Raw genomic sequence first — 13,092 nt, 5'->3', positions numbered from 1 at the left:
GCGTGTGCCCTTGTTTCTTATTTTTTTAATTATTTTGTAATTATACAATAATTCAACTTTTTCCTCATTTTTTTTCCATTAACCACCTGAATTCGGCTTTCCAATCACACTGAATTACATTCCATAAAGATCCACAAATAAACAATAAAATATTTTACTATATACTACGTATGGCTGATACGATAACTATATGAGTATAATGCTAAAGTAAATTTGACAGGAGTATAATCTAGGTTTACTCATATAAACATTTTCAACGACAGCGTATCTTTACTTATACTCCAAATGATATTTCGCTAAAGACACATATCAGAAAGATTTATTAGTATTTACAGTTGTAAGAAATGAGATATTTTTTTTATCATTACGTGTATTTGAATCATGATCTTAGTTTAAAGCTCCATTTTGTTTATTTTTTTTCTTCAACTTCGCGTGATTTTCAACGTATATGAAATGAAAGGAAGAGAAAACCTAGTTTTAAGACACTCCGTTCTCTCCAAAGAATCAGTGTGGAGAAATGAAAATGAATAAAAAACTGGTTAAGTGCGAGTCGGAATCGCTCACCACGGCTTATCAACGGGAAGTACAACTTATATTTTTTATGGAAAAGACAAAGCAAAAGGGCGAACTGGTCACCTGATGGTATGATCACCGCCGCCCGCCCGGTGTTTTGCCGGCCTTTAAGGTGGGGAAAGACGCGCTTTTTGAAAGTTCACAAATCGATCTGGAATCACTGCCGCAGATAGGCCACTCTACAATTGCGAATTTTGAAGGAAGTTCCTACAAAAAAATACAAACTTAAAGTTTGCGGGAATATGCACCCATTTTGTATGAAATTACTTACTTAATATAAGTTTGTAATGTTTATTTTATATGAAATATCTATAAGTATATAATATAAAAGTTAAATATCTAAATATATATAAGTTTTCACTTTTAGATTTTTTTCCTTTATTTGGATTGTAAGTTCGTGCCAAGTTTCATCATTATAGGTCCACGAGCAGTACCCTATAGGTTTTGATTAAGAAGCGAATTTCATTACAAAATCCAGTAAAATCGGTGCAACAATGCTCTTCTTCTTCTTCTCTTTTAATAACTTCAATTATTGAGTCAACTCATGATTTAGAAGCTAGATTTTTTCTGAGCTTCAAGCTATCTCGAGATAAAAGATCCCGATAGACAGACGAACAACAAAATGTTTTCATCTTTTGAGAACTCTAAAAAATTGGTATAATCGAAATCATATTTTTTAACAGTCAAGCTTATATTATCCTACAAAAGCCTAAATAAATTATTAAACATTAAATGCTTAAGGTATTTACTCAGATCAAACGGTGTGCTTGTACTTTCTTTTGTTTTGTTTATATAAAATTTTTCAAAATGCTTATAAATAATTTCTGTATAGGTTTATATCAAATTTGAAGGAATTAAGAAAATCTAGACAAAAGCTTACAAATTTAAGTTTTCAGTCCTTTATGCACTGATTTTTAACCAACTTCTGTAAAGGTTATCAATTCGTTGATACCATAACGATTATCATAACGTTTGACTGAGTCAACCGACTTTGATGATGTGGTGTGTGGTCCTATACTGTAAGTTACAAAAAAAATCTAAGTAGTAAAACATATTATCTCAAAATAAAAGAAAACTATTACAATACGTGCAAATAATTTTATAATTATCTCAAAGTGTTTTAGAACTATAACAAAAGTCAAAATTTTCATCATTCTTTACTTAATATTTATCTTCCTATCCTATATCTTATAAAACAAAGTCGCTTTTCGTGTCTGTCTGTTGTTTCTAACTCTTCTTCTTCTAAACCATACAACGGATTTTGATGCGGTCTTCACCATTAAGTCGAGTGTTTTTCGTAGAAGGTTTATATATAGTTTATTATTTGTACATTCTTATGTAAATTAACATAAATACGATAAATGTGTATAAAGTCCTACCCGTTGAGACACTTTCGCGCATGCGCTGCTATAATGGTAAGTACTACATGAAAAAAATGTACTGGAGTATTGTTCCTCTTAATAAGATCTACAAAAAAGTCCGCGATGGCATATTCGTATCTTTTAAGAATAACGTGTAGTGATCATATTTCTGTCTAAAAATAATAATTTCAATATATTTTTTATTGTGACGGATATTTTTCTATAATGGTATTAATCCTTATCCTTTAAAATACTTTATTAATTTTCTACGTTAAACGAAGATAAAATTTGCTTTTTACAATATTTCGAAATTGCGAATAGTTTTACAGAAAAACGCATTTAATTGTTGACACATCCCGCCGTTGACACATCAGCTGTATGTTACTCAAGTTTCACTTATCCCTTACTCTCAGCATATAAATAAGTACATTAGTTACGTTGGCCATTTAATGTAGACCAAAACTGTCTTTTACAGTTTTTCATTTTAATAAGTACTTTCGAAGTTGTTACAATATCAAAAAAAATCCTTGCTGCGAAACGTCTCGCCACTCGCCATGCGTCCGCCGTGCCCGCCTGCCTTACACGCATCGGTGGTTCAGTGGTAGAATGCTCGCCTGCCACGCGGGCGGCCCGGGTTCGATTTTTCTTCCGTTTAAAAATAGTCATTTAACTATCTAAAAATAGTCATTTAAATATATTTTAATAAGTACTTGAAAAGATTAGTAGCACAGATTTAAAATTACGGTACCTACTAAAAAATCCTTGCTGTGTAAAACAATTGGAAAATTCTTAATGACACTATGAAAATGTGGGTTGCATTAGGGTTTAATTAATTTTCACATTATCTTAAGTGCTTTGCAAACATACATTATATGAATAATCCAGTAGTAAAAGCGGGCGAAGCCGCAAGAGGGTCGTTGGTAAATATATAATTCTGTTATTATGGATTTTCCCCAACGAACTGTTACAAATACTACAGAATAGTACACGTTATACCTCTTAAACATCCTCTATCGTCAATTTCATTATTCGTACTCCAAGGTCAATCAACAGTGCCTCTGCCTTAAAGATGGCCCAATGTTTTTTCTTTTTGGTATTTTAGAGTTAAGATTTTTTTTTCTTAATATTGACATCAAAATTATAAAATTCGAACTCAGAGGAGAAAAAGGCTGAAATTTGTCCCATTGAGGAAAGGAAATGTTATTAGTTTTTTAGTTAAAAGTTTGAAATAAAAATTAAAAAATATGACATATATTTGAAGTTTGATTTTCCCATTCTTTTAGCAAAATTTATCATTGGATTGAGTGTCCTTTAGTAATACTCTAAAATATGATACATCAGAATTCACACACAAGGACAGTAAGGGGCAGCCTCTCTGTGGGCAGTCCACAGAACTTCTCAAAGCAAGAGATACACTTTTTATTACAAACCTGGTGAGGCTGTTATTTGGACCTTCACCGTAGCATTACACCGGAGGCATGGAGCACTAGTTAAGTAATAATATTCTTTTGAAAAAGGCAATAAATAATAAAAATGATTAGGCATAAGTTGGACTCGCCCACCGAAGCTTACGTACCAATTTCAGGATTGTAGTTGAACAGGAAGTAGGTACAACTTGAAAAAATTGATAAACTTAAGTTTGCGGTATGCGGCACCTGCCCGCAAATTTAAGTTTAGAAAACAAGCACCAGCTGGGTAGACAGAGACAGACATGGCGTGATGAGTGGCGTACAGTACAGACAAAAAAAAACAGATAATAAACTTTTATCTAAACATACTTCTAATTAAACTGTGGCCTCTTATAGTATATGTGTAAATACAAAGTAGACTTAGCTTGATGTAATATATATTGACATTACCGTTTTAAAGTAATTACTAGTTACGTCAACACATGAAATTAATCAAATAATAATATCAGTTACGAAACACTTTCTGGCTTCCGGTTCATTTCTGCTGCTTTAATAAATTTTAAAGACCATCTTCTCTCTGCCTACCCTGCAATGTGCGGGATACATATATAGATATATAGTAAAGCTAACGTGATATAAATTATAAGGTTGCCGTAGCGCAGAGGAACGGAGTTTATGGTTGTGTTATCTCCGCTGAATATATGATTTTATTTAAATTCTCTGGTTAAGAGGCAAAGTGTGGCGGTGAGTTCCGCCAATACGCAATGTCTCCAGAATCCGGTGGAAAGTTTTATTATATATTTTTTTATTTTAAAAAATACGTATTTTCGCTCTGGTGTCCTAAAGCAACGTAAATAATTCAATATTAATTAAAATTTGAAGCAATAGAAATTTTCCTATGAATGCGAAAAATTACAGAATTTTCCATTTAATTTTACGTTACGCACGTACCAGTACGAACCGGTGCAAACCAGATATTGTCTGATGGCTTCAGTAGTAAATTTTACGTAGTTTTAAGTTGTAACGTACTGGCTGACGCAATATTTTCTTTTTTTTAATATAGGAGCTCTGTGGCGTCATTTGTGTACAAGCAATTGACACAAATCCTATGAAAGGGTCGATGAAAAATTCAAAAAATATCTTTCAGTGGTTGATTGTAAAATATTATATTATAAAATTAAGAAAAATGTTATGTTTTCATTTTCTTAAGAGTAAGAGAGGAACGAAAATATAAATTACATATAAACAATAACATAATTTTTTTTCCAAAAAAATAGGAACAAAATTAATCGCAAGCGCAGGTTTAACAAGTCCTTCGACGGACTTTCCAATATCTGTCAAATACTCTCTATACAGTATATCCTATTAAGGGAGTCGTGAGATAAAAGATAAATACTTTACTGATGATAATTGATGTAGTTAATATATTTTATAAAACAAACTATGAAAAAACTTATTGATTATTTTGTTTTCTGTGCTTATAACATGGCTGAACCTTAACCAAGCAACGATTGCACTTTTCTCCGCCCAAGTAAAAACAATCACAGAAATCTTCAATACGGACAAGGCTATTGTTATCCTGTTATAACACGTAAAAGAAACGAGGTCAAAGGATTCGATTATCAATAAAATTTTGACATGTTTAGCTTGTTTACATTTTGTCTCAACCCCAAACGAATAGACTATACATAGGTATATCAAATTTAAATCTATTCAGTAATATAATTCTCTATTTAGATTTTTTAGTTTCCCGTACAAAAAATAAAATCAGCTTTACGCTGTATCCCGCACACGGCAGGGTAGGCAGAAAGAACCTTTTAAGACACTCCTTTCCCCATTAGATGTATGTACAAATAGTCTATTTTCATAAAAAAAATATATAAAATATTTTATACCTGTAACCTGTGTTGTTATATGTACGATCTATAAAATATAATATAAAAGCTCCTCTAAAAAAAAACGTGCGAATTATGAAAATATGTATAATTTTCTTGTAATTACAAACCCCTCTGCTTACCCTGCTACATGCGGAATACTGCATGAAGTCAGGAAAATGCCAAAAAAGCAATATTGGTGCTCAACGCTAGAACCAAAAAAAATTGTAATTCATAATTTTAGTCTTATTGGTCTTATTAGTATAAAACGTTGGAATTTAATAAGTGCCTTGACACTAGGTCCTCTGCTTACCATCAGGGTAGGAGTGAAAACGATAAACAACGGGCGAAGCGAACGGTAGAGAGCGATGCGATACATTTACAATTAAACTTAGACTCACACACACACAGGTGCAGATTCAAATCCAAATTATTTGCAATATTTGTATAGCACTTATATTTGTGTACATTATATGATATTACTCTTACCGGTTTTAGTCTGTCAAACAATGTTATCTCATAACTATATAAATTAGACTGAATCAGTAGTCCGTGTTACATACGTACGGGAAGTAATGGACGACTAATAAAATTTCATAGGAAGTACGTTAGTGTTATGGGTTCAAATCCCGTGATAAATACTCAAAAAGAACTGTTTTTGTATTAAAATTCAATAAAAGTGAAGTGACAATGAAGTATTACGGTATATTCAAAGAAGACAGCAAAGTAAATCAAATATTATGTGCTATATTAAGTAAGTATGCTTTGTGTACTATAATTGATAGGACTTAGGGACCGTCTTGGCGCAGGGGCACAAGCGTGTGGTTGTAAACAAGAAGGTCGTGGGTTCGATTCCCACTGGGGGAATAAAATATTTAATATTTTCATTTCCTCGCATTCGGTGGAATGTGGGGAACGGAAGTGTCTTAATGGTAACCGAGTGCGTTAACACTATATATTGAATATTTTTAACATTTTTAAACAATCATGGTTATAGGTTTGATTCCATCTCGAAGGAATAAATTATTATTTATGAATAATTTAATTTTCATTGCTTTGGCAAAGCGTAGCTTTGAGTTTCACCACTCAATACACAATGCCTCAAAATTTCAGGGGAAACTAAGGAACGGAGTGTCTTAACACTTGCCTCTGCCTACCCTGTTACAGGCAGGATACAGCGTGAAGATACAATAAATAAAGTGAATACGCCATTAATAAAAATATATTTTTTTACAGTAAATATGCCAGTATTGTCATACGGCGCAAGTATAGGATGGATGTCGCCGATGTCCCTGTTGTTGCAGTCCGAAAACTCGCCAAGGGGAACCCCTTTAACTGATATTGAAGTAATCACCAATTTTTGACTCATATACAAACAACAAGTATAATCTATTATCTATATATCTGGGATGGTTTCCAAAGAGGCGCTACATCCCGCTATGTTCAATTTTTTATACGTTTTCTTAATAGTGTAAAAATAAAGAATATCTGCCACTTGACACGTCGTGTGTGCAATGTGTTGAAATCCAAAAATTCATAACGCACCGATGCGTGGGGAACGAAATGTGCTAACACTAAGTTCCCTCTAATATGAGTTGGGAAAAAAAACATCGATACTAAATACGAGTACGTGTATTACAAAGGAAGTAGATTAATCTATAAATTAAAGTTGTAAAATTCCCTGATATATATTTTTTTAAAATAATGTATTATATTTAAACTGAAAATTTTAGACTCCGACTTCGACGCTTCACTCACTTGAAAAAAAAACCCTTTGAAAAACAACATTATGATTTTTCTACAATTACGACATTGATTAAAATGACTCCCAACAAAAAATATATATTAAATAACAGCACATTTGTTTTAGGTATCATGGATGGCAGCCATACCCTACCTCGTGTGTGTTCCCGCGGATATATTGATCGCAATGTTAATGGACAAATGGGGAAGGAAAACTGCTTTAATCATTGTCTCTCTAGCAGGCGCTGTAAGTATTAGATATAAAGTAGTTTGCTGTATTCTGTTTGCTGAGGAAACCTGGGAAACCTAGTGCTTAAACGCTCCGTTCCCATTAACACACTTCCGTTCCATACTGTCCGCCAAATTCACTAGGCATTGTGTATTGAGTGGCAGAACTCAAAGTCACGCTTTACCTCGACACCAGATCGAAGAAAAGAACATACATACATAGCTTCACGCCTTCTCCCTAGCGGTATAGTCAGAGAGAACGGAGCGCCAAACGCTAAAAGAAAATATTAAATATTTCATTTTCTCGACTGGCTCGAGTGGCGATAGTAACGCTTTACAGAAAAAAGTAATGCAATAGCTTTAATTTCCACCGTTTTTCGACAAGAAGGCTTGCGGCTCACTTATCCCGATATTTAATATTAATTATTGAACTTCGTTAATTAGTTATATACAGGGTGAGTCATATTGAACTTTCCGATTTCAATAAGGTGTGTATTAAAAACAAAGCGACATGCAGTAAAAATTATTTTATTGTTTGAAAGCACATAACATGCAGTTTTAATTTAGTTGGTTTTAAAAATGATATCCTGTAAATGTCTACCTCCATTGAACACACACTGCTGAAGCCTTTCCCGGAAGTTGTCCATTACTCGTCGAGTCATATTCAGCGGAATAGCATTGATTTCTTCCGTGATTGCAGCCTTCAGTTCATCGATGGTTCGGGGACGATGCGTGTACACCTTTTCCTTCAGGTAACCCCTGAAATCTGAAGAATCTGAAATCTGAGAAAGAAATCGCAGGGGGTTAAATCAGGTGATCTCGGCGGCCACCCAACGTCACCTCGCAAAGAAATGAGATGACCGGGAAACATTTGTCGCAGGATTTCCATTGAACGCCTGGATGTATGGGCTGTAGCACCATCTTGTTGGAACCAGATGTTATCGTTGTCATGATTCTGCGTTAATTCCTCCAATTTCGGTTTCAGAAAAGTTTCAAGCATGTCGCAATACCGAGCAGAGGTAACTGTGACGACTTGACCATCTTCTTCAAAAAAATAGGGACCCCACACACCAAACTCTGCAATAGCGCACCACACTGTCACTCGAGGGCTGTGAAGTGGTCGTTCGTGTAGGTTTCGTGGGTTATTCTCAGCCCAGTATCGAATTTATTAATTCGATACTGGGCTGAGATACCCGCCATTTTTAATAAACTCTTCAACTACGAACGCACGATGTTGTCCCGACCAAGCCATTGCTCACACTAAAACTGCATGTCATGGCGCGTCTAATGACACCATCCCCACCCTTCTACTCCTTCCCTTCTTCGTGCAACGTCCTTCCAAAACCGGAAAGTTCAATATGACTCACCCTGTATAATTAATTGTTACCAGACCAGTTGGGCGCTGTTGTTAGTTTCACTGGACTTATGGGCGCTACTGCTAGCTCGGTCTCTCGTTGGTATAACCATGGCGGGCTCTTACGTCATATGTCCGATATACACCAAGGAGATCAGTGACGACACTATACGAGGAGCTTTGGGGTGCTTTGTAAGTATATTTATCGCTATATAATTCGATGTATATGTAGTTTTAGTAAACGCGATGTATTGATTAGGTGTATTGAAATCAAAGTCAAATAATTTTATTTAAAACAAGCAGTTACATGCTTCATTTTTTGAACGTCAAACAATTTACCACCAGTTCACTAAAGTTAGTGCCTCAGAACTGAGGACAGAATTTTATACAAATACATATTTAATTATTTGTGACAATGACACCTTTGAAACAGAATGGAGCGGGTATTTCATTAGATCCTTGAGATCACATTGTGTCGTAAAAAACATTCCTTAAAAATTTGGCGATTCTTCTTCCCTTTCGATTTCAGAATATGATAGTTAAAGTATCAAATAATAAATACACTGTACAATTGCACTGCTTTTTATAAAATTAATTTCTTTACTACAAACGCCTACAGGTGAACATACGAGCTTTCCATGACTATCCATAGGTCCCGCACTTCCCGTATCCACCGGCCTCAATTGACACTGAAATATTATCATCAAATTAATTATAATGCGATCAACGAATCGTGGCTGCTCTGCAGTTAGTTATAGATAGACTACACCGACTACACTTTAGTATTTTTACTTTTGATTAGTTTCTTCCTAACTAACGTTTCTTTATCTAACTTTAGGGCAGCCACAAGACTGATTTTGGTTATTTTAATATGTTTATAGGATTTACATAGACATAGTTAGAGATTATGTTATTTCTGTAGCTCTATGAAAAAAGTGAACAGTAAAAAAATAACATAAATTAATTTATTAATATGTTTTTAGGTAATCCTATTCCACACGATAGGCAACTTGGCGCTGTACATTGTGGGGGACATACTCAGCTACACTACTGTACTCTGGATTTGTTTGTCAGTGCCAACTTCACACGTTGTCCTGTTCTTCTTTATGCCCGAGTCACCTTCTTACTTGGTGAAAAGGAAAAAACTTGAGGTAAACTTAAATATATACTTTAAAATTTTAGTTTAGAAGGCATATTAATGCCGTTTGCCGTTAAATTCGAGATTTGAAAATCTCGAAACACTGCATGTTGAGTGGCGGTACTCAACGCTGGGATTAGTGTACCAGAGTGGGGAAAAGTTAATAATTTTAATATTATAATTCCCCAAGTGAGGATCGCACCCACAATCGTCGTGTTGGCATCCAGACGCTAGTCCACTGCCAAAAGATGTGACATTATGGTTTATTTTCTCATTTAAGAAAGCAAGTAAAGCAATCGCCTGGCTTCGATGCAAACCAGTAGAAGACAGCCAAATCCAGGAAGAACTAAAAATTATAAACAACGAACAGAAAAATGACGAATCAAACAAATTCTTGCTAAAGTCCATAAGTAAGTTCCATAGAAAATTTCCTCTAACTATTTAAAGAGATTATGTATTTGTTTATTTTTATTTATATAAATTAAAAGACAATGATAAGAAGAGGCAGGTGTTTTTATCTCATGATTCTTTTTTATAACGTAAGATTTTAAATTTAGATGTTGTTTATATAAAAGTATTGATAAATTACAAATATGCTTACATAGAGATAGTACCTAAAGACAGTTAAGAACAAATAGTGGTAGACAAAACGCAATAGGTATTCCGAATATTGGGAGCGATGCGTGGGAAACAGTGTTCTCTCTCTTCTTCTGCCTACCCTATTATGTATGAAAAGGTGTTAAATTATAGAATAATACAAAATATATACACTATATTTTTTTTTATTTCATGTCTAATTTTCTTAATTAGTATTATTTTTTCAGTTACCGATAAGACTTTAAGGAAGGCATTCGAAATATCAATGATAGCTACATTGGCCAGAGAAGTTTGTGGGGCTGTACCAGTTCTGAACTTTGCGGGGGAGATATTTACGTTGGCCGCCCGCGACAGTGGCTTAGTGCTCTCTCCTAATCAGCAAGCTATGCTTCTTGGTGCCGTGCAGGTCGTTGGTTCAGTCCTGGCTTCTAGCGTTGTGGAAAAAGCTGGAAGGAAGGTAATTTTGCTTAATATAATAAAAAAAAAACTTATATTAATTATGAAACAATCTAGGTCTGGTAAAGTTATTTATCTAACAAATAGTGTAGTGTGTAGAAACAATATTTTTATTTTATATAAATTAGTAAAAAATATAGATCATTTATTGAGTTTTAACATTTTCAGCCACTCCTCATACTATCGTCGGTTGTATCCGGACTGAGCATGTGCGTCCTGGCTTCGTGGTTCTTATTGCAAAGCTACCAGATATACACTCCTTCTTGGATACCCTTGTTCACGCTGTGCCTCTGCATCTTCTCCGACGCTTCCGGTATACAGCCAATGTCTATGATTGTAGTCGGCGAAATATTCAGCTTCAAGGTAATTTATTATACGTTTTTGTAAATTGTGAATAATTAAAACTGTACACCTGGCAGTTGTGGGTTCCACTTCCATTCCCACTCGTGGAAACGAAATGTTTAATATGTTCATTTCCTCGAATTCGGCGGTAAGTGGGAAACGGAAGTATATTAATGGGAACGGATTGTCAAAACACTCGATTTCCAGGTTCCCTCTGCCTACCCTGCTATGTGCGGTATACAGCGTGAAGATAAAAGAAATATTTAAAAAATAAAAAATCTAAATGAGAGAACCTATTTTACCCGTATAGCAGAGCACGCATAAGAGATATCATTCCACACTTTCCGCTTGTCGAAAATCATTGAGTGTTGAGTGGTAGAACTCAACATCGCTCTTAATGTACCAGTACCAATGACAATAATTTAAAATATATTCATTTCTTATTATTCAATTTACCAAATATACTTCCTATACTTATCTTATATTACAGATATTAATATATTTTATATTTTGCAGTATCGTGGCACTGTTATGGGAACAACGATGGCTTCGTGTTCACTGGCTGATTTCTTACAGCTGTTATTTTTCAAGCCTCTAGTAAACTCTGTTGGTATACACGTGGCGTTCTATTTCTTCGGAGCTATCTGCCTTTCTATGGCAGTGTACGTTATTTATGTGATACCTGAGACAAGAGCTAGGTCTTTAGAAGACATTTACATGGACTTAGGTAAAGAAGGGTATTCGAAAAACAAGAAAGAAGATGTGAAGAATGTATCTGATAACAATGTTATATAAACGGAAAGAAAAAAAAATATTGGGGAATATAACATCAGAATAAGTTTGGCAGATGTCGCCATAAAAAAGACATTTAAGCATGTTTAATATTACTTGCATGTAGGTACCATTGGCTTGGTTTTTATATTGTTAAGAGTATTTTTAAGTGTAAATCCTACATATTAATACTAATATTATAAATGTGAAAGTTTGTAAGGATAGATGTTTGTTCCACACGCAAAAACTACTGAACTATCAAGAAGAAATTTTCATAAATATCTATTACAATGTGACATTAAACGGGCGAAGCAGGCGTTTAGGTCGTTAGTTAAATGCATTTGACACATACATAGCCATTATAATAAAAGAAAAAGTTATGGTTTTAGTTTTCCAGCTATAGACGAGTGTATAAAAGTATTATAAAATAAGTACTATTACTTATAATAAAAGTAGTATAAAAGTATTATAAAATTCATTTAAATGAGTTATAGTCTACATATTGTAAAATCCATTTATTATCTTTCTACATTAATATTTAAAAAGTCAGATTATATGAGACAATCTGAGAGATTTTATGATAGATTACTCCATTCGCCATTATTGTTTTTTCATCGAATTATATTTTTATATTTTTTGTTTTAAAATATTATTTAAAAATAAATTTAAATGGAATTACTCAGTTAAAGGAAGGTATCTGAGCTATACTCAACCATAATATTAAAAATAAAAAAAAAGTATATAAAAATGTGTATTTTTTTTTTTTTTAAATAATTCTCATTATGTTATAAAATCTATTGTTTGTTTTATATTTTATAATGAAATAAAATTGTTTTTTTCGTATACGTGCCTTTTTTATTTTTACCAAGAATATAATTAATCAATTATCAGTGGGGAACGGAGTGTCTTAACATTACGTTTCCTCTGTCTGTCCTGATGTCTGTAGAATATATGTGCTTCACAAAAGCTAAAAATAATTATTATATAAAAAAAAATTAAAACGAATGTAAACAGTGGCTTAGTTTAATTAATTTGGTTAGCAAAATTTTATATCATACTAGCGGCCCGCTCGCGGTTTCACCCGCGTGAACTATGTTATTATTAATTTCTGTCTCCATGGCTACGTCCTAGTGACGTCTATGCAAAATTTGAGACTCCTAGCATTTGTAGTAACGAAGTTTCATACAAACTTTCGACCCCAAAAACAACCCCTTAGAAGTCGAATATTGCAAATTCCCGTCTTAGC

At 33.7% G+C, this 13,092-nt stretch overlaps 1 protein-coding gene across 1 annotated transcript; it reads left to right on the top strand.

Moving 5' to 3' along the window:
* Positions 1 to 9,478: 9,478 nt before the first annotated feature.
* On the top strand, positions 9,479 to 12,433 carry LOC146533306 (facilitated trehalose transporter Tret1-like). Its single transcript, XM_085194410.1, has 5 exons — positions 9,479 to 9,693; positions 9,961 to 10,090; positions 10,505 to 10,734; positions 10,902 to 11,096; positions 11,592 to 12,433. Exons 1-5 carry the CDS (start codon positions 9,649 to 9,651, stop codon positions 11,868 to 11,870), a joined length of 879 nt encoding a protein of 292 aa, XP_085050536.1. The 5' UTR covers positions 9,479 to 9,648; the 3' UTR covers positions 11,871 to 12,433.
* Positions 12,434 to 13,092: the final 659 nt, after the last annotated feature.

The sequence above is a fragment of the Heliconius melpomene genome, chromosome 12 (assembly GCF_056956725.1).
Source record: "Heliconius melpomene rosina isolate 202511_hmr_F chromosome 12, ASM5695672v1, whole genome shotgun sequence".
Lineage (NCBI taxonomy): Eukaryota > Metazoa > Arthropoda > Insecta > Lepidoptera > Nymphalidae > Heliconius > Heliconius melpomene.
The sequence above is the reverse complement of the archived record's forward strand: the minus strand, read 5'-3'. Positions and strand labels throughout refer to the sequence as shown.